The sequence below is a fragment of the Neophocaena asiaeorientalis genome, unplaced genomic scaffold, assembly GCF_003031525.2.
Source record: "Neophocaena asiaeorientalis asiaeorientalis breed wild unplaced genomic scaffold, Neophocaena_asiaeorientalis_V1.1 scaffold478, whole genome shotgun sequence".
Lineage (NCBI taxonomy): Eukaryota > Metazoa > Chordata > Mammalia > Artiodactyla > Phocoenidae > Neophocaena > Neophocaena asiaeorientalis.
In genome coordinates, this window is record NW_020173200.1 from 1,255,383 (window position 1) to 1,282,825 (window position 27,443).

Here is a 27,443-nt window from a genome sequence, read left to right on the forward strand (position 1 = left end):
TTTTATTTCCATTTCTCTAGGAGGTGGGTCAAAAAGCATCTTGCTATGATTTATGTCATAGAGTGTTCTGCCTATGTTTTCCTCTAAGATTTTGATAGTTTTTGGCGTTACATTTAGGTCTTAAATCCATTTCGAGCTTATTTTTGTGTATGGTGTTAGAGACTGATCTAATCTCATACTGTTACATATACCTGTTCAGTTTTCCCAGCACCACTTATTGAAGAGGCTGTCCTTTCTCCACTGTACAGTGGGGTGTTAACGTCCCCTAGTATGAATGTGTTACTGTCGATTTCCCCTTTTATGGCTTTTAGTATTTGCCTTATGTATTGAGGTGCTCCTATGTTGGGTGTATAAATATTTACAATTGTTATATCTTCTTCTTGGATCGATCCCTTGATCATATGTAGTGTCCTTCTTTGTCTCTTCTAATAGTCTTTATTTTAAAGTCTATTTTGTCTGATACGAGAGTTGCTACTCCAGCTTTCTTTTGGTTTCCATTTGCATGGAATATCTTTTTCCATCCCCTTACTTTCAGTCTGTATGTGTCTCTAGGTCTGAAGTGGGTCTCTTGTAGACAGCATATATTTGGGTCTTGTTTTTGTATCCATTCAGACAATCTGTGTCTTTTGGTGGGAGCATTTAGTCCATTTACATTTAAGGTAATTATCGATATGTATGTTCCTATTCCCATTTTCTTAATTGTTTTGGGTTTGTTAGTGTAAGTCTTTTCCTTCTCTTGTGTTTCTTGCCTAGAGAAGTTCCTTTAGCATTTGTTGTAAAGCTGGTTTGGTGGTGCTGAACTCTCTCAGCTTTTGCTTGTCTGTAAAGGTTTTAATTTCTCCATCAAAGCTAAATGAGATCCTTGCTGGGTAGGGTAATCTTGGTTGCAGATTTTTCTCCTTCATCACTTTAAATATGTCCTGCCAGTCCCTTGTGGCTTGCAGAGTTTCTGCTGAAAGATCAGCTATTAACCTTATGGGGATTCCCTTGTGTGTTATGTATTGTTTTTCCCTTGCTGCTTTTAATATGTTTTCTTGTATTTAATTTTTGACAGTTTGACTAACATGTGTCTTGGCATATTTCTCCATGGATTTATCCTGTATGGTACTCTCTGTGCTTCCTGGACTTGATTAACTATTTCCTTTCCCATATTAGGGAAGTTTCAACTATAATCTCTTCAAATATTTTCTCAGTCCCTTTCTTTTTCCCTTCTTCTTCTGGGACCTCTATAATTTGCATATTGGTGCATTTAATGTTTTCTCAGAGGTCTCTGATACTGTCCTCAGTTCTTTTCATTCTTTTTTCTTTATCCTGCTCTGCATTAGTTATTTCTACTATTTTATATTCCAGGTCACTTATCCATTCTTCTGCCTCAGTTATTCTGCTACTGATTCCTTCCAGAGAATTTTTAATTTCATTTATTGTGTTGTTCATCATTGTTTGTTTCATCTTTAGGTCTTCTAGGTCCTTGTTAAATGTTTCTTGCATTTTGTCCATTCTATTTCCAAGATTTTGGATCATCTTTACTATCATTATTCTGAATTCTTTTTCAGGTAGACTGCCTATTTCCTCTTCATTTGTTAGGTCTGGCGGGTTTTTATCTTGCTCCTTCATCTGCTGTGTGTTTTTCTGTCTTCTCATTTTGCTTAACTTACTGTGTTTGGCGTCTCCTTTTTGCAGGCTGCAGGCTCGTAGTTCCCATTATTTTTGGTGTGTGTTCCCAGTGGCTAAGGTTGGTTCAGTGGGTTGTGTAGGCTTCCTGGTGGAGGGTACTAGTGCCTGTGTTCTGGTGGATCAGGCTTGATCTTGTCTTTCTGGTGGGCCGGTCCATGTCTGGTGGTGTGTTTTGGGGTGTCTGTGGACTTATTATGATTTTAGGCAGCCTCTCTGCTAATGGGGGGGGTTGTGTTCCTGTCTTGCTAGTTGTTTGGCATAGGGTGTCCAGCACTGTAGCTTGCTGGTCATTGAGTGAAGCTGGGTGCTGGTGCTGAGATGGAGATCTCTGGTAGATTTTCGCCGTTTTATATTATGTAGAGCTGGGAGGTCTCTTGTGGACCAGTGTCCTGAAGTTGGCTCTCCCACCTCAGAGGCACAGCACTGATTCCTGGCTGTAGCACCAAGAGCCTTTCATCCACATGGCTCAGAATAAAAGGGAGAAAAAGTAGAAAGAAAGAATTAGTAGAAGTAGAAAGAATGAAAGAAAGAAAGAAAGAAAAGAAGGAAGGAGGGAGGGATGTAGGAAGGAGGGAAGGAAGGAAAAAAAGAAAGAAAACAAAGTAAAATAAAATAAAGTAAGATAAAATATAATAAAGTTATTAAAATAAAAAAATAATTATTAAGAAAAAAAATTTAAAAAAAAAACGGACGGATAGAACCCTAGGACAAATGGTGGAAGCAAAGCTATACAGACAGAATTTCACACAGAAGCATACACATACATACTCACAAAAAGAGGAAAAGGGGAAAAAAATCATAAATCTTTCAAAGGCCACCTCCTCAATTTGGGATGATTCGTTGTCTAATCATGTATTCCACAGATGCAGGGTATATCAAGTTAATTGTGGAGATTTAATCTGCCATTTCTGAGGCTTCTGGGAGAGATTTCCCTTTCTCTTCTTTGTTCGCACAGCTCCCGGGGCTCAGCTTTGGATTTGGCCCCGCCTCTTTGTGTAGGTCTCCTGAGGGCGTCTGTTCTTCGCTCAGACAGGACGGGGTTAAAGGAGCAGCTGCTTTGGGGACTCAACCTCACTCAGGCTGCGGGGAGGGAGGGGTACGGAGTGCGGGGCGAGCCTGCGGCGGCAGAGGCCGGCGTGACATTGCACCAGGCTGAGGCGCGCCGTGCGTTCTCCCGGGGAAGTTGTCCCTGGATCCCGGGACCCTGGCAGTGGCGGGCTGCACAGGCTCCCCGGAGGGGGGTGTGGATAGTGACCTGTGCTCGCACACAGGGTTTTTGGTGGTGGTGGTGGCAGCAGCAGCCTTAGCATCTCATGCCCATCTCTGGGGTGCGCGCTTTTAGCCGTGGCTCGCGCCCATCTCTGGAGCTCCTTTAAGCAGCGCTCTTAATCCCCTCTCCTCGCGCACCAGGAAACTTAGAGGGAAGAAGTCTCTTGCCTCTTAGACAGCTCCAGACTTTTTCCCGGACTCCCTCTCGGCTAGCTGTGGTGCACTAGCCCCCTGCAAGCTGTGTTCACGCCGCCAACCCCAGTCCTCTCCCGGAGCTCCGACCTAAGCCCGAGCCTCAACCCCCAGCCCCGCCCTCCCCGGCGGGTGAGCAGGCAAGCCTCTCGGGCTGGTGAGTGCCAGTCGGTACCGATCCTCTGTGCGGGAATCTCTGCGCTTTGCCCTCTGCACCCTGTTGCTGCACTCTAACCACGAAGTGGCTTCCTAGTCTGTGGAAACCTTTCCTCCTTCACAGCTCCCTCCCACTGGCGCAGGTCCCATCCCTATCCTTTTGTCTCTGTTTATTCTTTTTTTTTTTTTTTTTTGTGGTACGCCGGCCTCTCACTGTTGTGGCCTCTCCCGCTGCGCTGTGCTCTGGACGCACAGGCTCAGCGGCCATGGCTCACGGGCCTATTCTTTTTTCTTTTGCCCTACCCAGGTACGTGGGGAGTTTTTTGCCTTTTGGGAGGTCTGAGGTCTTCTGCCAGCGTTCAGTAGGTGTTCTGTAGGAGTTGTTCCACGTGTAGATGCATTTCTGGTGTATCTCTGGGGAGGAAGGTGATCTCCACGTCTTACTCTTCCGCCATCTAACGATAGTCTTTATTTCTAAACAGAAGAGTTTCCTAATGGTGGAGTTTGTTGTGCTAACCATTGTAACTTTGAGTTTAACAAGTCGCAGGAGAATCACGGATTTTAAAGACAAAGAAAACTTCCCAGGTTTATGCAGCCACTAACAAACGCCGGTGGTGATATCCAGCGTTTTATGATGGCCTTAGTTTTACTAGTTCTATGGGAGACAAGGTCGTCGACCAGCAGAGGGGAGAGGTGAGATTTGGAGTTTGATGGGAGAGGTGGAAATCCTGAATATTTACAGAGTAAAATGGTAGCAGAAGCTGGCAAAGCGCATAGAATGACCTATGCAAGTAAAGGAGCTTGGCCCAGGCTGCAGACCATGGATTTGTAGTGGCTCCAGTCTGCATACTTGTTGCATTTTTCTCTACCAGCAACTCAGCAAACTAAAATTAGGCAGAGGAAAGTCAAATGGTCAAACTTTCCCCTGGGTTTGGGTTTGCAGGGAAGGTGAGACAAGGAGCTAGATAACTGGGGACATTGGTGAGAGACTGATTGAAATGAACAACAGTTGGGTCCAGGCTTGAGGGGGAAATAAGTGAAACCAAAGAGTTTCTGGTAGTTTGAGAGAGGATGTAATGGTCCAGGGACTGGAGGGTTCAACTATTATTATAGAATAAGTATAGTTTAAGAAAGCAACAACTTCATACCCATTACTATGGTTATTATTTATATTTTTATGGCAGTTCCTCAAAAAGTTAAACATAGATTTATATATCCAACAGTTCCAAAACAACGAGCAGGGACTCAAACAGATACTTGTTACACCCGTGTTCACAGCAGCATTATTCACAATAGTCAAAAGGTGGAAACAACCCAAATGTCCATCAACAGATGAACGGATAAACAAAATACATACAATGTTATTCTACCTTAAAAAGGAAGGAAATTCTGATCCATGCTATAAAGTGAATGAAACCTAAAGACATTATGCTAAGGGAAATAAGCCAGAAATAAAAGGACAAATGTGGGATTCCACCTATATGAGGTACCTAGAATAGGCAGATTTATAGCTACAGAAAGAAGAATACAGTGGGAAATGGGGACTCATTGTTTAATGGGTACAGAGTTTATGTTTGGGACAATGCAGTACAAAAACAGTTATGCTTATCCCTACAATCTGGGTCAGATTAACTTGGTTAAAAGTTATGTTTGATTGTAGCAGCAAGTCTTATCCACAGTTAGTGATTCTAGTAACACAGATACCACTTCATCAATCAGCAGACATTTATCTCTCCCCCACCATATAGTGCAAGCTGTTATGTAGCATGACTACTTCCAAGTTAAAAAAAATTAAAAACAATATCTATGGCAGGCTTAGATCAAGAAGTTTTAGAAGAGAGTTGAATGACTTAGAAGTCAACAAAAATTATGACATATTCTGTGAGCAAAGTAGTTCCTTGATAGTACAGAATTAATGGGCTCTCTAGCTTCCAGAGGAGTCCTTTTCTTTCTAAATATTCAAAAGAATAGACAGAAACTTCTTTGGAATTTATAACATCGCAAGGGGCCTGTGGGAGATTTTCATATTATTAAGTTGCAAACTTCAGAACTGGGCAGACAGAAAGCTGACTTTTTTTAATGCATATATTTCATGTCATTTCTTATTTTAGAAGATATAATACAACTCTTCAAAGCTTTAATATTTTTTGTATTGCTAGCTATTTCATGTAAGTGCTCATTATAAATGGATAACATAACCATTAATTAATAGGAGAACTAAACTATACTTTGTAGAGAGTCTAACTCTACATATGAGATTTCTTGCATGCTCAGTTGTATACTTACACGTGTGTATACGTACACATATGCTTATCTCTTTTATCAAGGGAAAAGTTCAATTAGAAGACTTACTTACCATCTTGAGAAAGAAGGGATTGAACTCCTTGCCTTTACAGAAGAACAATACTTTGTCTGGTGCTTGTTACAGCAAAGACAGGCTGAGGACTGCTACCAGAAATCTAGAAGAGCTGTCAGGGAAGCACATGGAAGAAATTAAAGAAGTAAGAACTGATATCATAAAGTTTTAAGATAGCTGTGGTTTTGGGACTTCCCTGGTGGTCCAATGGTTAAGACCCCATGTTTCCAGTGCAGGGGGTACGGGTTCAATCCCTGGTCAGGGAAGTTCCACATGCTGTGCAGCACAGCCAAAAAGAAAAGAAAAAAAGATGGCTCTGGTTTTGTTCATTGTCCTTCATTATATTAACATATTAAAAGCCAACATTTGAATATCAGTGTATAATTTGCAAAGCACCCACATGTACACTTTTCTTTTAATGAAATATGTCAACAAGCTGTATTGGTTTCCAATAGAGTACATGTACAGGACATTGCCCAGAGATGACTAGTTGACTATCCAAATAGGTCTGCTCAAGTGCTTTCATTATCTTGGTAAATTCATCCTTGTCTCAATAACCAGCCCTCTAGCTGACTCTCCTCCTAGTAGGCTTAGAAACCTGATTAGTCAGTGTACTGTGAGTGGATCTGCTTCTCAAAGGAGACCTTGTGTTGACCAAACTCACAGAGAAGTTTGTAGAAAAATAGATACTAGCTTTTTAGTTGACAGTAAGAAATATAACTGCCAAAGGAACCAGACACATATATCCTGTGACTGATGCCTTTTTTCCCTACAGGCACACTACATAGGAAGCCAAATTTTAATCAGATGTCTACTTGCTGAACAAATGATTCTAATTTTTTAGAGCGCTAGCTAAGATAGCCAGATTTACACCATAAAGCTATCCATACCTGCCCTTATTTCTGGACCTGTTATATCCTAGAACCAGGGTACCTAGCCCTTAGATGAGCAGATAATGGCACCTTTTGACTCTTTAATCACTCTTTTTGATGTGTCCAGTACTGATGAACCTACTTTCTTACATATAAGCTACTTTCTTTAAATGAGTTAATAAAATTTTCCCAGGTTGCTTGCAGATCACTGTGTTGTGTTTTGACAGCTCAGCTCAGCTAACTTGATTTTTAAATTTAACTCTTAGAGGGCAGTTTGATTTCCAAACTCTTAAAGAAGAGTACAGCTCCTTTAGAACAAAAGCAGGATAGCATGGTAGACCATGAAGTTTAACATTAGGCAGTTGGGGGTGAAAAATTGCCTTTGGCACTGACTCTCTGTGTAACCTTGGGCAAGTTACTCAACTTCTTTGAGCTTGAAATTTCTCTTCCGGAAGTTGGAGATAATAACAGCTCCTTCAAAAGGATTTGTGAGGTTTACACCTATTAACGTGTAGAAAACATTTCACATATGTACTTGGCACCCAGCAAGTATTCAATAAATTATAACTGTTATTATTAGAAATAGGTAGTATTGTACCTGCCATTTTAAAGAGGAGGAAACTGAAGCATCCCAGGGAGTGATAAAGTTGGACTGCGGTTCTGTGTTCCTTCTACTATATCATTCAGCTTTTTGTTCATATTCTGAGCAGTTGTCCCCGAAAAAGGCTTCAACACAGTTCAGCAAAATGCAGTTATTTTGGTAGTCTCCTTCTAAGTAATTTGGCTTAGTAAGAGCTCAGGCTCTGGCTCTGGCCCACCTCAGTGTGAAGTCCAGCTCCCCCCTTTCCGCTTTGCTTGACAACACAAGTCCGTCAGCCTCTCTCAACCGCCCTCACCTATGAAGTGGGAGATACCAGTGTCACAGGGTTGTGGTGAAAACTCAGTATTTGATGTCCTTAACATAGTACCTGGAGCATATAGTTAGCTTTCAATCTATTATTACTAGCCACATAAAAGTGCCTTTTGTGAAGCTGTCATATTAATCAAACTATTTTTAAAGAATACCCAATAGTTTATTTTAATACAAGCTCCTATTAGCATTTAAGACATCTTAATCATGAGTTTTGCTTAAGATATAAAATACTGTGTAGATACTTCTCTGTTCCTGAGTATCGTGACCATGTTTCCTAAACCATAGATAAGGAGACTTGATTTGAAACCTGATTTGTTAATGGAAAAAAATATCAGCCATTGTGACTGTCCCAGAAATTTGTGGTGATGTGTCATCCTATCTATGGGAAACAGTGTCTGATAACATGACAGCTGGAAGGAAGTTTAGGGAGAGAGACCCACACTTAAGCCAAGTTGAATTTTCTGTTTATTTCTTAGATTATAAACATTGATAGTATGGTGATCTCTTAATGGCTCTTTCACTTCATAGACTTGTAAGAAAATGTATTCTTTTCTTCTTAGGTAGAAAATTATGCAAACCGTGTCTGTAACTTACCAGAGGAAAAGGAAGCATTTTCTCATGGTTACGAAAAGGAAAACAAGCAGCCTAGACATGAGTTTAAAGGGCTCCAACTCAAACCGGGTAAGTTTTCCTTTTGTAAACATGTAAATTTTTTCCCTAATTCTAATAATTAGCATGAGACAATTACAGAAAATTTGGGAAATGTGTAAAAGTAGAAGGAAGGAAAAAAAATTACTACATATCCTCCACCTCAAGAAAAGTACTTGTAGGGCTTCTCTGGTGGGGCAGTGTTTAAGAATCCGCCTGCCAATGCAGGGAACACGGGTTCGAGCCCTGGTCCAGGAAGATCCCACATGCCACGGAGCAACTAAGCCCAGGTGCCACAACTACTGAGCCTGCGCTCTAGAGCACGCGAGCCACAATTACTGAAGCTCACGTGCCTATAGTCCATGCTTTGCAACCAGAGAAGCCCCCACAATGAGAAGCCCGTGCACCACAAGGAAGAATAGCCCCCCTCTCTCGGCAACTAGAGAAAGCCTGCGCGCAACAACGAAGACCCAACACAGCCAAAAATAAATAAATAAATAAATTTATAAAATAGAAAGAAAAGTACTTGTAATGTTTTAGGTGTATTTTCTGCCTGTCTTTTTAAGGTATGCATTCTGAAATATTCTCAAATGTGTGTGAGAGATTACAGAGTGGTGATTTTCTTTAATGTCGATTACAGCACTTACTACATTATGTCCTAACTACCTGTGTCAGCGCTTCTGGGGCAGAGATCTCATTCTAGTCTTCCTGGTTTCCGTGTTTTCGACAGCACCGGCCTCGTAAAGTACCTAGCATGTTAAGGGCTCAGGAAATGTTTATTAAGTGCTCCAAAGCTACAAGGGAAGATACAGATAGGACCCCTTTAGAATACTGTATTTGTTTAACTCCATAAATTAGATATTATTATGATATATGGTCAATGATTATTTACATTTGCCACACATTTATGATTTTCTTTGCTCAGCATTTTTCCTTGCATCTCAGATATCCCATTTGGGATCATTTTCCTTTTTTCATTTTAGAACTTCCTTTCATAATGGTCTGTTGATGGAAGGTTTTTCTGTATTTTGAATCTCAGGTGCAGAGAAAATTGAGCTAATCACAGGACATAATTCATATGTACTACACTGGGGTTTCATTCTTTTCCCCTTTTTTGTTATCCATTGGATAATTGAGTTTTCTTCTTCTGGTTTAAAAGCTTGCATTCTGGTTTTGTTCATATGGTGGTTGCATTTTAAGAGTTTTAAAAATTTCTTCTGACATTTTTAGTTATTCTCGGCAGCAGGGCTGTTCAGGGCTCTAATCTGCCATACTGTAAGAAGCAGAAGCTACTCTATGCCCTGCTCCTAACATAAATTAGCTCATGAAGGATTGAGAAGTAGGGGAGTGATGTCACTATAATGTGGAAGTTCACATGTAATTTTCCCCGGCATGTTAATGATTTGGGCCCACCAGCAAGCCTTGGAGTTTATACATAAAGCCCGTTCATCCCATGTTCCTCTTCTGGGCTGTTTGGCCACATGTTTTGTCTTGGAAGTGCTTATTGCAAAGATATTACTAATCTTTTGCGTTTTGCCTTTGTTTCCAACTCTGCAGACTCAGCTCCTTCATTAGCTCACCTTTACAGTAAACCTGATTTTTTAAAAGAAGACAGAGTCCTATATTTGCTATAGTATTCCTCTGTTTTTTAGGAATTTGACACATCTGTTTAAATCTACCAGTATAATATTAGGATTGTCAGTGTTTTTTATAGCACTCTAGCTACACAATGACAAAGGTTTTGAGTGCTCTATGCCAACCTTTTTTCCATAAGCTCCATTATTTTTAGAGAGCAGTTTTGCGAAATACAAGTTTACTTGTTTGTTTTAGGAACACATACCTCAATCACATCAGAAATGCTTCTGTAATTAAAGGATGTCTTTTGAAGGTGGAGCTAACATGATTTGGTAATGGATTTCATGTTGGGTGGGAGAAAAGGAGAGAAATCACTGGTGACCCAAAGCTTTTTGGCCTGAGCAGTTGAAATATTGGAGTTCCTAACTACTCAGATGGGGGATACCATGGGAGGTCCTATTTGGGGAACACCGTAAAGAGTTTGCTTTTGGACATCTACATTGGATGTGAATATTAGACATCCAAGTGGAAAGGTCAAGTAGGCAATTTTGTATATGTTTGGAACACAATGTGAACTAGAGATGTAAATTTGGGAGTCATCAGCATATAGCAAATACTTAAAGCCTTAGGACTGTAGGAGATAACCTAGGGAGTAAAAAGAAGAAGGTTCAGAGCTGGGCCCTAGGTCATTCCAGTAAATCAGCAAAGGAGTCTGAGAAGGAGTGGCATGAAAGGTAGGAGGAAACCTAGCAGAGTGTGGTGTCCCATAAGAGAAATGATGAAAGTGTTTTAAGAAAAGGAAGGGAACAATTGGGTCAAATACCATTGATACGCTATGTGGAGTGAGGACAGGTAATTGATCATTGGATTTGGTCACATGGGGGTCATTGTGACTTTGAGGAGAGCTGTTTCTGTGGAGTGGTGGATATGAAAGCCATTGGAGTGAATTCAGGAAAGAATGGTAGGAGAAGGGGAGGGGACATGGCTGTGGTTGATCCTTTCTTTTTTTTTTTGATCCTTTCTTGAAGTTGTGCTGCAAAGAGGAATGAAGAAATGGTGGAGGAGCTGGAGGGCGTTATGAGTTTGAAGAAAAACTTTTGTTGTTTTCATCACTGTTGTTTTTAATGGGAGATGTTATACCATGTCTCTAAGATGGTTAGTTGGGAAGAAAGCTCCATGAGGCAATAGAGATAAGAGTCAACTGCAGGAGTTTTATCTTTGAGAGGAGAGGGAATGAGATCCAGTGTACAAGTGGGGGAGGAGGGTGGGGGTGGTGCTGGCCTTAGGAGCCAAGGGTAGTTTGTTACATCTCACAAGAGGGAAGAGTACAGGGGAGCTGGCAGATTTGGTACGGGAGCTTGTGGAAGCTCTCTTCAGAGTGCTTCTCTTTTCTTGGTGAAATAAGATGTAGGGTATTCGGGCTTCCCTGGTGGCGCAGTGGTTGAGAGTCCGCCTGCCGATGCAGGGGACACGGGTTCGTGCCCCGGTCTGGGAAGATCCCACATGCCGTGGAGTGGCTGGGCCCGTGAGCCACGGCCGCTGAGCCTGCGCGTCTGGAGCCTGTGCTCTGCAACGGGAGAGGCTACAACAGTGAGAGGCAAAAAAAAAAAAAAGTAGGGTATTCAGGTGAGAGTGAGGATGGGGAAGGAGGTATTAGAGGTATGATGAGGGAGAGGGATGAAACAAGCAGGGGAATGTAGGAGGATTGCTGGGCAACAGTAAGGGCTCACTTGAGGTTAGTAGTCGTGAGTTTGAAATTAAGCCACTCAGCACTACCTGTGCAGTTTTCTGTAGCCCCATCCAGCTTCTGGAGTGTACTGGTGAAGAGCTGGATTTAAACAGGTTGGAGTTTTGTCACCAAGTATAATGGAAGGAAAGAGGGGCAAGAGAGTAGTGAATGTTTTCAAGGGAGTGATTGTAATGATGGACTATAGAATCTAAGCTGGGTAAGTGAGAACAGGAATGGGATAAGGAACACTGAAAAGTGTTTAAAGTCAATGGATGATAGTTTCCAGTATGGTCAAAAATTATTGAAATTGAGCTGCTAGTACATGAGAAGGGATGATTGGAGGATAAGATGTTTGCAATTGAAGCTAGGGAGAAGTTACAGAAACTATAGAGGCTAATGACCAGGTCTAGGGAATTACTGTGGAGTAGGTGGCTGAGTGGGGTAGAGGACTAGATCTTTGGAAGTTAGCTGGTAAAGGAACTGAAAAGCCAGGGGACTGGAATAATCATCTACCTGAATATTGAAATCATCGAGAATTTTGGCAGGATTAGTTGACTGACTGTGGACAAGTTTCTTGGTTTCTTGGTGCCTGAGCCCTCATTTCTTAAAAGGGGAAATCATGGTTCCTACCTCACTGGGTTGTTGTAAAGATTAAATGAGATAGATTTATCTCAAATGCTTAGTACAATACCTGCCACATAGTAAGCACTCACTAAAACAACAATACACTTTAAAGTTATGCAAGAACAAATTTTAAACTTCTGCAGGTAGTAAGAATATCTACGGCTTTTGAGAACCTTTTCCCACTACTTTTTAGTTATTTGCCTGCATTTCTTTTAACAATTGTGTTTCTGGTGTTTCTTCCTAACAGAAGTGCAAATAAAGGAGGTCGAAATATTGTATCAAGAAGGCTTGTCTGAAATAGCTCTGAGCAGCCCTAGTGAACAGATTGCACACTTACTCATGGAAAGAAGTACACCCTTGAGGAAACTGGAACGAGGGGATCCCAAACCAGAATCACAAAGATGTCTGAGCAGTAACCTACAGAAAGAATTTCCCCAGGTATTCAAAATTAACTGGGTAATTGAGTAAGAGACAGGCTAGTTGAAAAATGCATTTGTTCATTTAACCATTCATACATTAAACTATCAGGAAACCAGTTTTGATAGCGCTTAAGAATATAGGCTTTGGGCTTCCCTGGTGGCACAGTGGTTGAGAGTCCGTCTGCCGATGCAGGGGACATGGGTTCGTGCCCCGGTCCAGGAAGATCCCACATGCCACGGAGCGGCTGGGCCCGTGAGCCATGGCCGCTGAGCCTGCGCGTCTGGAGCCTGTGCTCTGCAACAGGAGAGGCCACAACAGTGAGAGGCCCGTGTACCGCAAAAAAAAAAAAAAAAAAGAATATAGGCTTTGGGTTTAAATGGACCTCCTCTACCACTTGTTAGCAGTATGTCCTTGAACAAGTTGCTTAACTTTTGTGAGCCTCAATTTCCTCATCTATAAAATCTGGGAGCAACTGAACTACTCCACAAGGTGATCATGAAAATGAAATAATATACGTAAAGCTCTAGAATAGTACCTCACATGTCAATTAGCTTTATTATTATTTATTGAGAACTTACCATGTGTCAGGCTTTGTGCTAGTGGATGTAGGAACAAAATCAAATTAGAAATGATTTGGACTTGCAAGGAACTTACAAGCTAATGAAGGAAAGAAATAAACCAGTGGTTATAATTCAGTGTGGAAAGCTCTGTGATAAAGTGAAAACTCAGGGTAGGGGCTGAGTCAGGATGGGTAGAAAAGGCTTCCAGCAGAGGTAATGTTGAGTACCATTTTGAAAGCTGAGTGTTAGGTGGATGAAGAAGATGGGAAAGGCATTTCTGGCAGAGGAAACAATGTATAATACATACTGGTTTGTGTGAGTCAATGCTGAGAAATGTGCCTGGAGATAATTTTCAGAAACCACTTCATAGTGAGACTCATATGCTAAGCTAGAGAGTTTGGAATCAGCACCCAGCAGTGTCCCTGGAGCACACTAGAGGCGTAAAAATATTTTGAATGTACAAATGACTAACTGTTATAGATGGTCTGGAGAGTCACTAAATGATTTTAAGAGGAGAGTAACATGATCTGATTTGTGTTTTAGAAAAATCACTCTGGTCACAGTAGAGGGGTGGATTGGATAGGGACCAGATTGGAAGCCGGGATTTCAGGGGATGTTACCTAATAATTAATTAAAGAATGAGAACCAAAAACAAGGCTCAGACTGTAATACAGAAGGGAAGAAGGAGTTATGAAAGAGATGGAATCTATAAAACAAATTGGACACTGTGGAGGTGAAGTCTGGGATGACCCTAAGGCTATCTACCCAGTCACTACTGAGTCATAGTTTTACCACTAATGGACAGAAAGAATTAAAACAGATATACTACAAAGGGTTTTTGTTATTATACAATGTAATTCATAAAATATCTGTCACATTCCCAGTTATATTTTGTTTAAGCTAATGTTGTAATTTACCTGAGCATAAAGTAATCAGTAGAGTCACTTTTTTGTAGAAATTGACAAGCCGATTCAAAAATTGATAAGGAAATGCAAAGGAACTAGAATAGCCAAAACAACTTTGAAAAAGAAGAACTAGTTGGAAGATACACACTTCCTGCTTTCAAGACTTACCACAAAACTGCAATAATCAAGAAAGTGCAGTATTGGTATAAAGGCAGATATATAGATCAATGGAACAGAATAAGGAGTCTAGAAATAGACCCACACCTACATGGTAAATGGATTTTCAACACAGCTGCCAAGGTAATTTAATGGGGAAAAGATACACTTTCCAACAAACAATGCTGGCACAATTGGATAGACATATGCAAAAAAACAAAAACAAAACCCTCAGCTCTACTGAGGTTCCCTTCCCCACTGGTAAAGAAGGGAGTCCCTACTCTAAATACTATGAGATAGCCAAATACATGACAGCCAACATTGAACAGAGATGTGATTGATAGTTTATTAGTCAGATAGACTCACAGCCCAGGGAGGACACTGCCTGTCATGCAGGGCCACAGGGGTTGTACTCAGGAATGGAGTGAACCCATAGGGGCCATGGGAGACAGACTTTATAGTACCAATAGGATGAGGTGCCCCCTAGTTCTCATGGGGAGGATATGACTGGCTTGTTTAAAAAATTCCATGGGTTGGCAGTGAAATGGCAGCCATTAGGCTGAGGACTGGATAAAATATAGCTGTTCTGGCTGATAAGGGCACTAGCTGGGTGGAGAACCTTTCCCGTTGGATGGGGGCATATCTGGCAAAAGCAAGGGAATTCATGCTTAGGCTTTTGGTGCACTGTGAGTTACAAAGGTGTCAAGGTAACACATGAAATTTTAGACCTTACAATACATTTATCCTATATCATATACAAAAGTTAACTCAAAGTGGTTCATAGATCATGTAGGAGATAAAATTTACAGAAGAAAATCTTAGTGACCTTGGGTTTGGCAAGATTTTTATAAGACAGGAAAAGAAAAAACATTGGACTTCATAAAAGTTCAGAACATTTGCTCTTCAAAAGACAAAAATAAAAGAGCAAGCCACAGAAGGGAGATAATTTTTTTTTTTTTTTCCTGGTACATGGGCCTCTCACTGCTGTGGCCTCTCCCGTTGCGGAGCACAGGCTGCGGAGCACAGGCTGCGGAGCGCAGGCCCAGCGGCCACGGCTCACGGGCCCAGCCGCTCCGCGGTATGTGGGATCTTCCCGGACCGGGGCACGAGCCCGCGTCCCCTGCATCGGCAGGCGGACTCTCAACCACTGCACCACCAAGGAAGCCCGGGAGATAATTTTTTAAAAAATATATCCAATAAAAGCTTTGTATCTAAATATATAAATAAATCTTATAACTCAACAATAATAACACATACAACCCAACTAAAAACTGGTCAAAAAACTTAAAAAGTGACTGCACTGAAGAACATATACAAATGGTAAATAAACACATGAAAAGATGCTTAACTTCATTTATTATTAGGAAAACAGAAATTACAATGAAGTAATTTATTATGAGGTAACTATTAATGTATCAATGCATGGCTAAAATTTAAGACTAACCATATCGAGTGTTGGTGACAATGTGGAGCATCTGGAATTCCCTTATCCTACTGATGGGAATATAAAATGATACAACTACTTTTGGAAACTGGTTTAGCATTGCCTTAAAAAGTCAAACATATACTTATCACATAACCCTTCCATTCCACTCCTAGGAATATACCCAAGAGAAATGAAAGAATGTGCCCAAATAAAGACATACATGTTACAGCAACTTTAACTGTAGTAGCCCTAAACTAGAATCAACTCAAGTGTTCATCAAAAGGTAAATGTATAGATCCATAGAATGGAATATTACTTGGTAATAAAAAAGAATAAATATACAACAAAACAGATAAATTTCAAAATAATAATCTAAGTGAAATAAGCCAGATCAAAAAGAGTACATAGTCTATGATTCCATTTGTATAAAATAGTAGAAAATGCAAACTAATATATAGTAACAGAAACAGATCAGTGGTTGCTTGGGGACAGTGTTAGGGGAGGAATGAATTATAAGGAAGTGTAGGAAACTTTTAAGGGTGATGAATATTTTCATTATCTTTATTGTGGTATTGGTTTCATGGATGGATACATGTAAAAAAATATGTACACTGTAAATATGTGCAGTTATTATATATCAGTTATACCTTTAAAAAGATTTTTAAAAAAGATTTTTCAGGGCTTCCCTGGTGGTGCAGTGGTTGAGAGTCCGCCTGCCAATGCAGGGGACACGGGTTCGTGCCCCGGTCCGGGAAGATCCCACATGCCGTGGAGTGGCTAGGCCCATGAGCCATGGCTGCTGAGCCTGCGTGCCCAGAGCCTGTGCTCCGCAACGGGAGCCACACAGTGAGAGGCCCGCGTACCGCAAAAAAAAAAAGATTTTTCAAAGATCTTATTATGAAATTTAACTTGTAAAAATTTCATTGCCTCCCTAGGTGTGTGTGTGTGTGTGTGTGTGTATAGATTTTTTTTTTTAATTAATTAATTAATTTTGGCTGAGTTGGGTCTTCATCACTGCACGTGCGCTTTCTCTAGTTGTGGCGAGCGGGGGCTACTCTTCGTTGTGGTGTGCGGGCTTCTCATTGCGGTGGCCTCTCTTGTTAAGGAACACAGGCTCTAGGGGCATGGGCTTCAGTAGTTGTGGCACATGGGCTTCATTGCTCTGCAGCATGTGGGATCTCCCTGGACCAGGCCTCAAACCTGTGTCCGCTGCATTGGCAGGCATATTCTTAGCCACTGTGCCACCAGGGAAGTCCCCCTAGGTTTATTTTAATAGGCCAATACTGAATCAACCTGTGCATAAAGTAGACGAGAGAGTCATTCCAACGAAAGTGAGGCCACATGAAGTGACACGGAAGTTGAAGAATTTTGCAAGGCCTGATCTATACACTATTTACATTTTACCTAACATTTGTTTTTTGTTGGTTTTCTGACTTACTACAGGAACATAGTAGAAACAGATTCAAGCAGTATAAAATTGAATGAAAAATGAGTTTTCTCACCCCAAATCCTCAGTTCCACACTCCTAAACTACCACTGCTGACAATTTTTTATTTATCTTTCCAGAAAATTTTCTTCCTCTTAAAATACAAATTATGTTCCATTGTGCATATTGTTTTCACTTTCTGTATTAGTGTATATAGATTTGCCTTAGTCTGTTTGACAACATATATTCTTTTGAATGGATGTATCAAAATTTATTTCATCACTTTACTGTTGCATGGGACAGAGGACAAAGGGATGACATTTAATGCCAAGAATAATCAAAGATTTAAAAAAACACATTTTATTGTGGAATATAACAGCATATATGCAGAAAAATGATAACACTTAAAAAATACAGTTTGACAAATAGTTATGGAACAAACACCCATGTAACCACTGGTCCTGTGAGGAATACAACATTGCCAAATTCCTAGAAGCTTCCTTTTCTGATCACAACTCCCTTCCTCCCCACAAAGGTGTGCCTCCCTAAATAATATATATAGTAGTTTAGTTTTGTCTGTTTTTGAACATTACATACAAGGAATCAACTTTGGGAATTGCTTTTTTATAAAACATTGTTTGTATTATTTTTTTTTAATTAGCTTGTCATTACTATGTATCATTCCATTGTGTGAATATATGGCATGAGGCTATCCATTCTAAGTTGTTTTGGGTTGTTTCCAATTTATATCTATTATGAATGTAATATAATCTGTCAGTTATGCTGCTATGAATATTCTTATATATGTGCATGCACTTGTGTAGGGTATATACCTAGGAGTAGATTTAGGGAGTTATAGAGTATGTAGATCTTCAGTTTTACCAGATAATGTCAAACTGTCTCCTGAAGTAGTGGTACCAATTTATACTGGCACCAATAAATAGTGTATGAGAGTGCCTTTGTTCCTCATCAACACTTGATGTTGTCGGACTTTTAAATTTTTGCTAAACTACTGGGTGCATAATGATATCTCATGTTGGTTTTAATTAGCATTTCCCTGATTACTAGTGAACTTAGTATGATTATCTGTCGTTTGGATTTCCCATTTTATTAGTGTTTATTCAGGTCTTTTGTCCATTTAAAAACTGAGTTGTCTTTTTCTTACTGATTTATAGGAATTCTCTATGTTCTGGTTTCAAGTCTTTTATTGATTATGTGTATCACAAATACTTTTTTTCCCACTTGGTGGTTTGTCTTTTTAATATTCTTAATAGTGTCTTTTAATGAATGGAAGTTCTTAACTTTAATGTAGTTCAGTTTATCAATCATTTGTCTTATGGTTAGTGTTTTTCTGTCTTGTTTAAGAAATCCTTCCTTTCTGGGATTTTGATTTTTGCTTTTATTGAATCTATAAATCAATTTAAGAGGAATTGACTATCTTAAATTATTGGTATCATTTGTGATCATGGACTATCTTTCCATTTATTTTTTAATGTATATAAACAAAGTTTTATAATTTTTCCTACAAAATCTTGTGCATTTTTTTAATATTTATTGCTAGGTATGTCATATTTTTGGGTGCTATTAATAGTAAATGCTATATTTATTAATAATTTAATTTTCTAATGATTGCTAGTATTAAAAGTATAATTATTTTTATATATTGACTATACCTACCAATGTTGCTAAAATTTCTCATTTATCTTAATAATTTATTTGAAGATTTAAAATTTTTTCTACCTGTACAGTGCTATCTGGGAATAATGATACTTTTGTTTCTTCCTTTCCAATTTGATTCCTTTTAATTCTTTTATTTACCTTGCTATACTGGCTAGGATCTCCAGTATTATCTTGAATAGGAGACGTACTTGTCTAGTTAATGATATTAGAGAAAAAGTATTCAGTGGTATGATGTTTGATTAAGGGTTGGGTTTTTTTTAATGATACTCTTTATCAGGTTAAGAAAGTTCTCTTTTATTCCTAGTTTGTTAAGAGCTTTTATTAGGAATTAATATTGAGTTTATAAAATGTTTTTTCTATAGCCATTGAGATAATGAAGTAATTTAGAACTTTCATCTGTTAATGTGAGAATTTCATTGATTAATTTTTCTAATGTTAAACCTGTCTTGCGTTCCTGGGATAAATCCAACTTGTTCATGATTTGTTATCCTTTCTAAATATTATAGATTGAGTTTGATAAAATTTTGTTTACATTTTTGTATCTATGTTTATGAGTGAGGTTGCCCTGTGAGTTTTCTTTTTGTATTATCGTTGTCAGGCTTTAATATCAAGGTCTGGCTAGCCAACCTTTTTTCATTATTGCCTCCATAATGACACTTTTTAAAGTTTCTTTTGTTTTGTTTATTTTATTTTTGGCTGCGTTGGGTCTTCGTTGCTGTGCTTGGGCTTTTCTCTAGTTGCGGCGAGCGGGGGCTACTCTTCGTTGCAGTGCACAGGCTTCTCATTGCAGTGGCTTCTCTTGTTGCGAAGCACGGGCTGTAGGTGCGCAGGCTCAGTAGTTGTGGCTTGTGGGCTCTAGAGAGCAGGCTCAGTAGTTGTGGTGCATGGGCTTAGTTGCTCCACAGCATGTGGGATCTTCCCAGACCAGGGCTCGAACCTGTGTCCCCTGCATTGGCAGGCGGATTCTTAACCACTACGCCACCAGGGAAACCCAATAATGACACTTCTTAGATAATTTTTTCTGTCACTCTCCCATGAAATTTTAATGGCACTGATATAAAGTAATTCTGTTTTTGTACTGTAGGCATCTGCCCTTTGTACTTGAAAGGGTAAGATTTTTCCCCCCTAGAAATCAGTTTGCACTCCCTTGGGGGCAATATTGTTTCATTGAGAATGTATGGTCTCGCCTCATAAAATGGATTGGACTGTGCTCCCTCTTTTTTTACGTGGTTATTTTTTTAAATTTAAATGACATTTTTATTCATGAAGCTGATTGATGTAATTTTCATTCACCTCTTAATGTTTACTTAGGAGAAATTTGAACAAACTCACCAGCCTCTGCAAAGGGAACATCAGAAACATCAAGAACTTGTGCATCAGTCTAAAAAAAGTCTGAGTGAGGTAAGAAAAAATTACAATCTTTTACTTAATAACAGTAGCTAGTTACAGGTTAGCTTTTACCTTGGAAGTATTTTGTTTGAGTATATTAAAATGTACAAATCCATGCTAAAGGATATCAGTTGTGCATACGAGTATTATAAACACATCACAAAAATTTGGGAAGAAGAAAAAAGTCAACCACCCATTTAACACAATAGCTGATTTGTAGTGAATGTATCAAAACTTAAACAATCGATGTGTGTTATGTCCTTTGAAAAATCACCTTGAGACAGTACACACTTCTTCCCAAATATGTTTGGAGCTTCTTTTGGCGGGGGAGTCCTTTAGACTGTATAGCACATTATTTTACATACAATTAATTCTGTTTGTAGAAATTATTTTTTGATCTGGGGAAATGTTATTAAGAGCTACATCCAGTGAATAAAACATATACAGAGAATTTAACAATGGGAAGTAACCCAAGATAAATATATATGGATGAAACTTATATCCATCATAGTATTATTTTCAATAGCAAAAATTGGAAAGTACCAAAATGTTGAAATGATTATATAAATTATCTGCACCCACTGGAATATTATATAGCCTTTAAAAGTAATCATTACAAAATCTGTACAACAATATAGAAAAATGTTCCTCATATAATGTTAAATGAAAAAGCCAGACAGAAACGTGTATATAGATTAGGATTATGACTATGTAAAAAATGTACATAAATAAAAAATACTGCAAGGAAATATACCAGTAAGCTAAAAATAGTTTTGTTATGTAGATGGTATTGGTTATTTTCTTATTTTTTAGAAAAATTTGTGTAATGATTATATTCATATAAAATAAATACATATCTCGGGGATCAAAAGCAAAATATCATTGAAGTTGAATTTCTTACTTAGTTTTTAAAATGCTTTGAAAGTAATTGTAGGAAAGGAGCTCTAAACATGATTTGAGCCTTAATTGTGTACATACCTTGAAATTAAATGAAATACCTTATGTAAAGGCATTTTATAAACTGTATTTAATTACCATATAAATGAGGAGTATTTTCACTCTCTTTGGCCAGATGATAATTTTTATGATTAAATTTCTATTATATAACCATAATCTCTTAGATATGCTAGGTTTGAACCTTGTGAAATTGCATGTTTTTAGGTTAAAAACAATCAAATATCACCAATTTTCTATGGTTCAACCTAATAAAAGAAATGCACATAAATATTCTGTTTGCTACTCTTCTTTATTGGCTTTCAAACATTTATAGGTACTAGCACGATGTCATAAGGGTATATTTACTTTTTGGTGTACTACTTACAATCATTTTATTTCAGTCCCATGATGAAGACCCAGAAAAAAGTAAAATATCACAAAACTGCAGAGAGAAAGATATGGAACAAGTAACAAGGAGGTTAGGGATGGCCCATGAAGAGATCCGAAGGCTCACTGATGAACTGCAAGGGAAGGAGAAAGAACAGAGTAAATTAGGTAAGCTGTGGTTACAGATGAACATGTCTAACAATGTTTTAAGTGTAACGATCCTACTCAGGTTGGAACATGAGAGCACTGAGAAAAAAAATCTTTTAACATAAACACATAAAAGTCTGATACACAGCCTCATTTTCTAGTGTCCAGAAATTTTTATTGAAGCATAGCATAACATACCTACCAGAAAGTGTACAACTCCAATATTTACACTACCCAGTGCAAGAAATCTCCAGCACTCTGGAAGCCCTGTTTCTTCTTCCTATGTCTACATATTCTCTCCTCCCCAAAAATAATGACTCTCCTAACTTTTAAGGTTATTTCTGAGTTTTGACTACAGGGAGTATGCATCCTTTAGTTTGTTTCTTTCATTCAATCTTATGTTTGTGAGATTCATTTATGTTGTTGCATGTAGCAGTAGTTTGTTCACTTTTGTTGTTTGTACTCTAGTATTCCATTGAATAAGCCTACTCAATGTATTCTATTTATCCATTCTACTGATGATGGACAATCATGTTGTTTCCAGTTGTGCTCTATTATGAATTGTGCTGCTATGAATATTCTTGTGCTTATCTGTACATCTCTGATCATGACATTCCTAAGAGTAGAATTATTAGAGCAAAGGGTTACGGGTTTGTTCTACTTTGGTAGATACTGCCATACTGTCTTCCAAATAGTTGTATTAACTTAAGGTCTTCTCAGTTGTATATGAGATTTTGGTTGCTTCACATTCTTTGTCAATGCTCAGTATTGTCAGTCTTATTAACTTTACCTTTTCTGATGAGTACGTAGTAGTATTTAATTGTGGCTTTACTTTGCATTTCCCTGACAGCTAACGATGTGAAAATCCTTTAACATGTTTGTTCTTGTTATTGCTCATTTAGATATACTATTTTGTGAAGTTCCTGCTCAAGTCTTGCACATATTTTTCTATTGGGTTGTATCTTTATGTTTTGTAGGAGTTTATTAATTTGTAGGAGTTTTCTGTATATTCTGGATATGAGCCTTTTGTTGGATATAAATGTCATGTTAAGTTTTTTTGCCATATAGAAATGCTAATATTTATCAAATCAGATTTAACCAAGTTATTCTTTATGGCTTCTGGGTTTTCACGTGTAAAGCCTTTTCTGTATCACTACAAGGTTATTGAAAATGTTCTCCTCTGGTGTTTTTTTTTCTTTTAGTGCATTTATGGATTTATTATTTATGTTTCCATCTTTGCTTTATCTATAATTTATTTTAGTATGAAGTTTAAATTTTTTAAATGATTTCGTCTCTATATAATTTGCAATAATTAAAGAAATTAGACTGTTTCTTTTTCATGCAGTATATATGTTACTGTAGTATAATTTCTTAAAAATGTTAAATGTATAAAACAATAATGATCCTGCCAAATTGATTGTGGAATTAAAAAGAAAGAGTATCAGGAGGGTTGAGATTTTGTTAAGAATGCATTTTAAACAGTGAACACAAATGACCTTTTCAGAATGATGGAAAATTGGACTAATGGGTACACAATTGCATATATTTGTCAAAATTCATCAAATTACTTAAAAGGATGAATTTTACTGTATGCAAAGTATATCTCAATAAACCCAATTAGAAAAATAAAAGAAATTTGGCCACGTGAGTCTGATGAGAAGCAGTCTGCTACTTGTAGTACAGAAGGAGAAAGGAAAGAGCAGGAGCCCTGTTATGTTTAGTTACATTTGGATGCAGCAGAACACAATCACATAGCACCCTGTTCCATCAGCACTTGGTTGCTCTGGTGGATCCTAAACTATTAATTGAAAACTGTCTGCACAGTGAATATCTCCAGGGGACCGCTGGGAAGCTGAGTTAGCAAGTCCTTTTAAAATATCACATGTAGTGTCAGTGTGAGTCTTACGTGTTACTTCTTGAATCATCCATCAATTTATAGCCAGAATTTATCCCTAGGTATATGTGTTACATGATAGTGTTTCCCAAGTATTAGCCTATTTATTTCAACAAACTGACTCTTTTAAATGAAGGACTTTATTTTAGTTTATTTTCTAGCTCTCTTTATATCACACCCAAAAATTTAGATGGGAATGAAAAATTTTGGCCAATAATAAAAGTAGTTTTCAATAATAAAAAAGAATACATGCCAAATATTTATTTATTCTTCAATAAATAAATTACAAGAAAAAGATGAATTTTTAAAGGTTTGAGGAATTATTAACCACATATAATGTGTGGCCTTTACTGGATTCTGATTCAAACAGGTTTTTTAACATTTATGAAACAGTTGGAAGTTTGAATGCTAATTGGCTATTTGTATTAAGGAATTCTTGTTAAATTTCCTTAATCACACATAATGGTATTGAGTTTATATTTTAAAAGAGTCCTTATCTTTTAGATATACATAGTGAAATATTTATAGATGAATGATACGATGTCTGGGAGATGCTTCAAAATAATACAGGCCCCTACCTCACACCCACACAAAAATTAACTCAAAGTGGACCACAGAACTAAATGTAAGAGTAAAATTATAAAATGCTTAGAAGAAAACACAGGAGTAAATCCTTATGATCTGGAGTTAGGCAGTCATATGTTAGATATAACACCAAAAGCAAGAGTGATAAGAGAAAACCTAATAAATTGTACTTACTCAAAGTTTAAAATTCCTGTACTTCAAAATATACTAACAAGAAAGTGAAAAGACAAACCATAGACTGAGAGAAATATTTGCAAATTATGTGTTTGATGTGGGACTCATATCCAGAATATATGAAGAATTCTCACATATTCTTTTATATTATTATAAAAAGACAGCCCAATTTTAAAATAAACAAAATAAAATTTGAGTAGACATTTCTTTAGAGAAGGTATATGAATGGCCAATAGGCACATGAAAAGATGCTCAACATCATTGGTCATTAGGGAAGTGCAAATTAAAACAATGAGATCCCTCTTCACACCCTCTAGAATGGCTATAATAAAAAAGACAATGACAAGTGTTGGCAAGGAGTGTAGAAATTGGAACATTGCTGATGGGATTGTAAAATGATGCAGACACTTTGGAAAACAATTTGGCAGTTTCTCAAGGTGTTAAATGTAAAATTATCATGTGACCCAGCAATTCCACTCCTGCGTGACCCAGGAGAAATGAAGACGTATGTCCACTCAAAAATTGTATAAGAAATTAACACAACATTGTAAGTCAACTACACTTCAATAAAATAAATTTAAAAATAAACCTTGTATGTGAATGTTCAGAGCACTATTATTTGCAGTAGCCAAAACAGAAACAACTCAAACGTCCATCATTTGGTGAGTAGATAAACAAAACGTGGTATATCCATCCTGTGCAGAAAATAGTCAATATAGAAAACCTGCTAGTGGGAAGCTGCTGCATAGCACAGGGAGATAAGCTCGATGCTTTGTGATGACCTAGAGGGGTGGAGGAATAGGGAGGGTAGGAGGGAGGCTCAAGAGGGAGGGGATATGGGGATACATGTATCCATATAGCTGATTCAATTTATTGTACAGCAGAAACTAACAACATTGTAATGCAATTATACTCCAATAAAGATGTAAAAAAAAAAAGAAGAAGAAGACTTGACACTGCTGTCCTTAGAAAGTCCTGCTTGTCAGGTTAGCCCTTGGCTAGCATCTGGAAACTTGCATTTGGGGAAGGTTCCCAGCATTCCCCAATTTGTAATAGTGGCTCACTGTGCTTGACCTCTTTGTACAAACAATATGATTTATGCTGAAAACCTGCTTTCCTTCTGAGAGTCTGGGATTTTGATGTGTCCTAGGCAGAAGGTGGTGTCTATGTCACCAGCCCCCAATAAATATGTTGGCCACCGAGTCTGTAATGAATTTTCCTGGTAGACAACATTTCACACGAATTGTCAATTCATTGCTGGAGAAATTAAGCACATCCTGTGTGACTCCGCTGGGAGAAGACTCTCGGAAGCTTGTGCCTGATTTCCTCGTGTACCTTTTCTGTGTGATTGGGAATGATCTCTTACAAGATTCATGTTAGTGTCTTACTTCTGGGAGATTCCTCAACTTGCCGTTATAGAAAGCCTATCAGCCATACCATTGGTGATGAGTAAACCACAGGAGGCAAAGTGATTAAACCTGGGTTAGAGCACCCAAATCCAAAAGACTCCAATGCCCCATATACTTTCCTTACGCCCTTCTGCTCTCCTCATAAAATTCTTGAATAGTACCAAAAGCTATTTCCTGAAATTTTGCTATTTTGATATCTCTAGAAACTACTGGCAAAATTCTAAATATTATTAATTGCAGGAATTAATTTTAAGTATTTCTGTGTGTAATTTCTTTTTACTAAACTGGTAGTACCATACTTAAAAACTTTGAGCTGTCCCTGTTGTTTACAGTAGTCCAAACTCTTCAGCATAGAATCTGGTTAGGGAAACAGGGAAAGATTACAAGATCAGATGATATCAAGGACAGGGATAAATATAAGGTGTAGTAGGAATATTAAGAGGGGAATCTGGAAAACATTCCGGGAGGACGTGACATTTATGCAGAAAGTCAGGGGACAGCCATCAGAAAGAAAGTGTTCCAAAGAGAAATAGTCGTTTGAAATTTGATTATTATACTAATCAGTTGCTCCATACACAAATATTTTGTTCTTTTTTTCTTTTAGATTCTGCACTTGAGAAGTCTCAACTAGAAATTGAGAAATTGAAAGAAAATTTGATAAAGCTGAAAGAAAATGGTGAGTCATTTTAGCAGATGTAACATTTAATAATAAAATATTAAACAATAATATAATTTGTTAAGTAATATTTTTAAATAATATTTCTTAATAAATATAATAATATTACTACTACTGCTATTGAGGCAGGAGATAGATGGGTCCCTGGCTGAACAGTTGGAGTTCGTCCCCTGTGGACAGATACTCCAAAATAGCAGGAGGGAGGAGAAGCTAAGCCCTGCCCAAACAAAAGATAAAAGACCACATATTCCTCATTCTCGAAGGAGGAGACCTTCCTGACTACACACATGCAGAAAGGATCCTTGAAGGTCGAAAAGGGAGGGGGCGCCACCCCACAGTAGGTGATGACAGGCTACCTACCCATAGGCCTCTTCGCTAGAATCCATCTTGGCTAAGAGATGTGCGCGCACACGTGGGAGGACCCTGAGAAATATCAAATACAGGCTCAGGCCAGGCAAAGCAAGATGATTGGCCAAGGAAACCTGGAAGAAATGCTCCATAAAAGTGAATCAAACTACCACGAGGGTGCGATTCTCTCTCTGAGCCCCCCGGTGTGTCTATCCATAGGTACCCTTTTTCCTCCTAATAAACACTTTACTTGTTTCACTACTTTCTGTCTTTGTGGGAATTCATTTCTGCAGAGCTGTATGAGCCAGGGCTTTGTCACTGCCCACTGGTCTAGTGCCTAGGATTCAGCACTCTCACTGTCGCGGCCTGACTTTAATCTCTGGCTGGGAACCAAAATCCTGCTTCAAGCCGCTGCAGACCGAGGCCACCCTAGATCACTATTATTACTATATCTACTGCTATTACTATTACTACCACTTGTTGCTTCCAAACAGGTACGCTGTCAGGCATTTTATTTTATTTATTTATTAAAAAAAATTTTTTTAACATCTTTATTGGAGTATAATTGCTTTACAATGGTGTGTTAGTTTCTGCTTTATAACAAAGTGAATCAGTTATACATATACATATATCCCCATATCTCTTCCCTCTTGTGTCTCCCTCCCTAGTATATATGTCCATGTCACTCTCTCATTTTGTCCCAGGTTACCCTTCCCCCTCCACATATCCTCAAGTCTATTTGCTAGTAGGACTGCGTCTTTACTTCCATCTTGCCCCTAGGTTCTTCATGACCTTTTTTTTTTTTTTTTTAGATTCCATATATTTGTGTTAACATATGCTATTTGTTTTTCTCTTTCTGACTTACTTCACTCTGTATGACAGACTCTAGGTCCATCCACCTCACTGAAAATAACTCA

General features: G+C 38.3%; 1 protein-coding gene across 3 annotated transcripts in view; it reads left to right on the forward strand.

The window, feature by feature from the left end:
- CCDC30 (coiled-coil domain containing 30) overlaps nucleotides 1–27,443 on the forward strand; it is a 148,253-nt gene that overhangs the window by 1,593 nt on the left and 119,217 nt on the right. For all 3 annotated transcript variants that reach the window (XM_024744775.1, XM_024744773.1, XM_024744774.1), the window contains exons 2-7: nucleotides 5,619–5,792; nucleotides 7,993–8,113; nucleotides 12,256–12,446; nucleotides 19,893–19,982; nucleotides 21,308–21,461; nucleotides 26,107–26,178. In XM_024744775.1, the coding sequence (XP_024600543.1) occupies nucleotides 5,619–5,792; nucleotides 7,993–8,113; nucleotides 12,256–12,446; nucleotides 19,893–19,982; nucleotides 21,308–21,461; nucleotides 26,107–26,178 (802 nt within the window). The remainder of the gene's footprint in view (nucleotides 1–5,618; nucleotides 5,793–7,992; nucleotides 8,114–12,255; nucleotides 12,447–19,892; nucleotides 19,983–21,307; nucleotides 21,462–26,106; nucleotides 26,179–27,443) is intronic.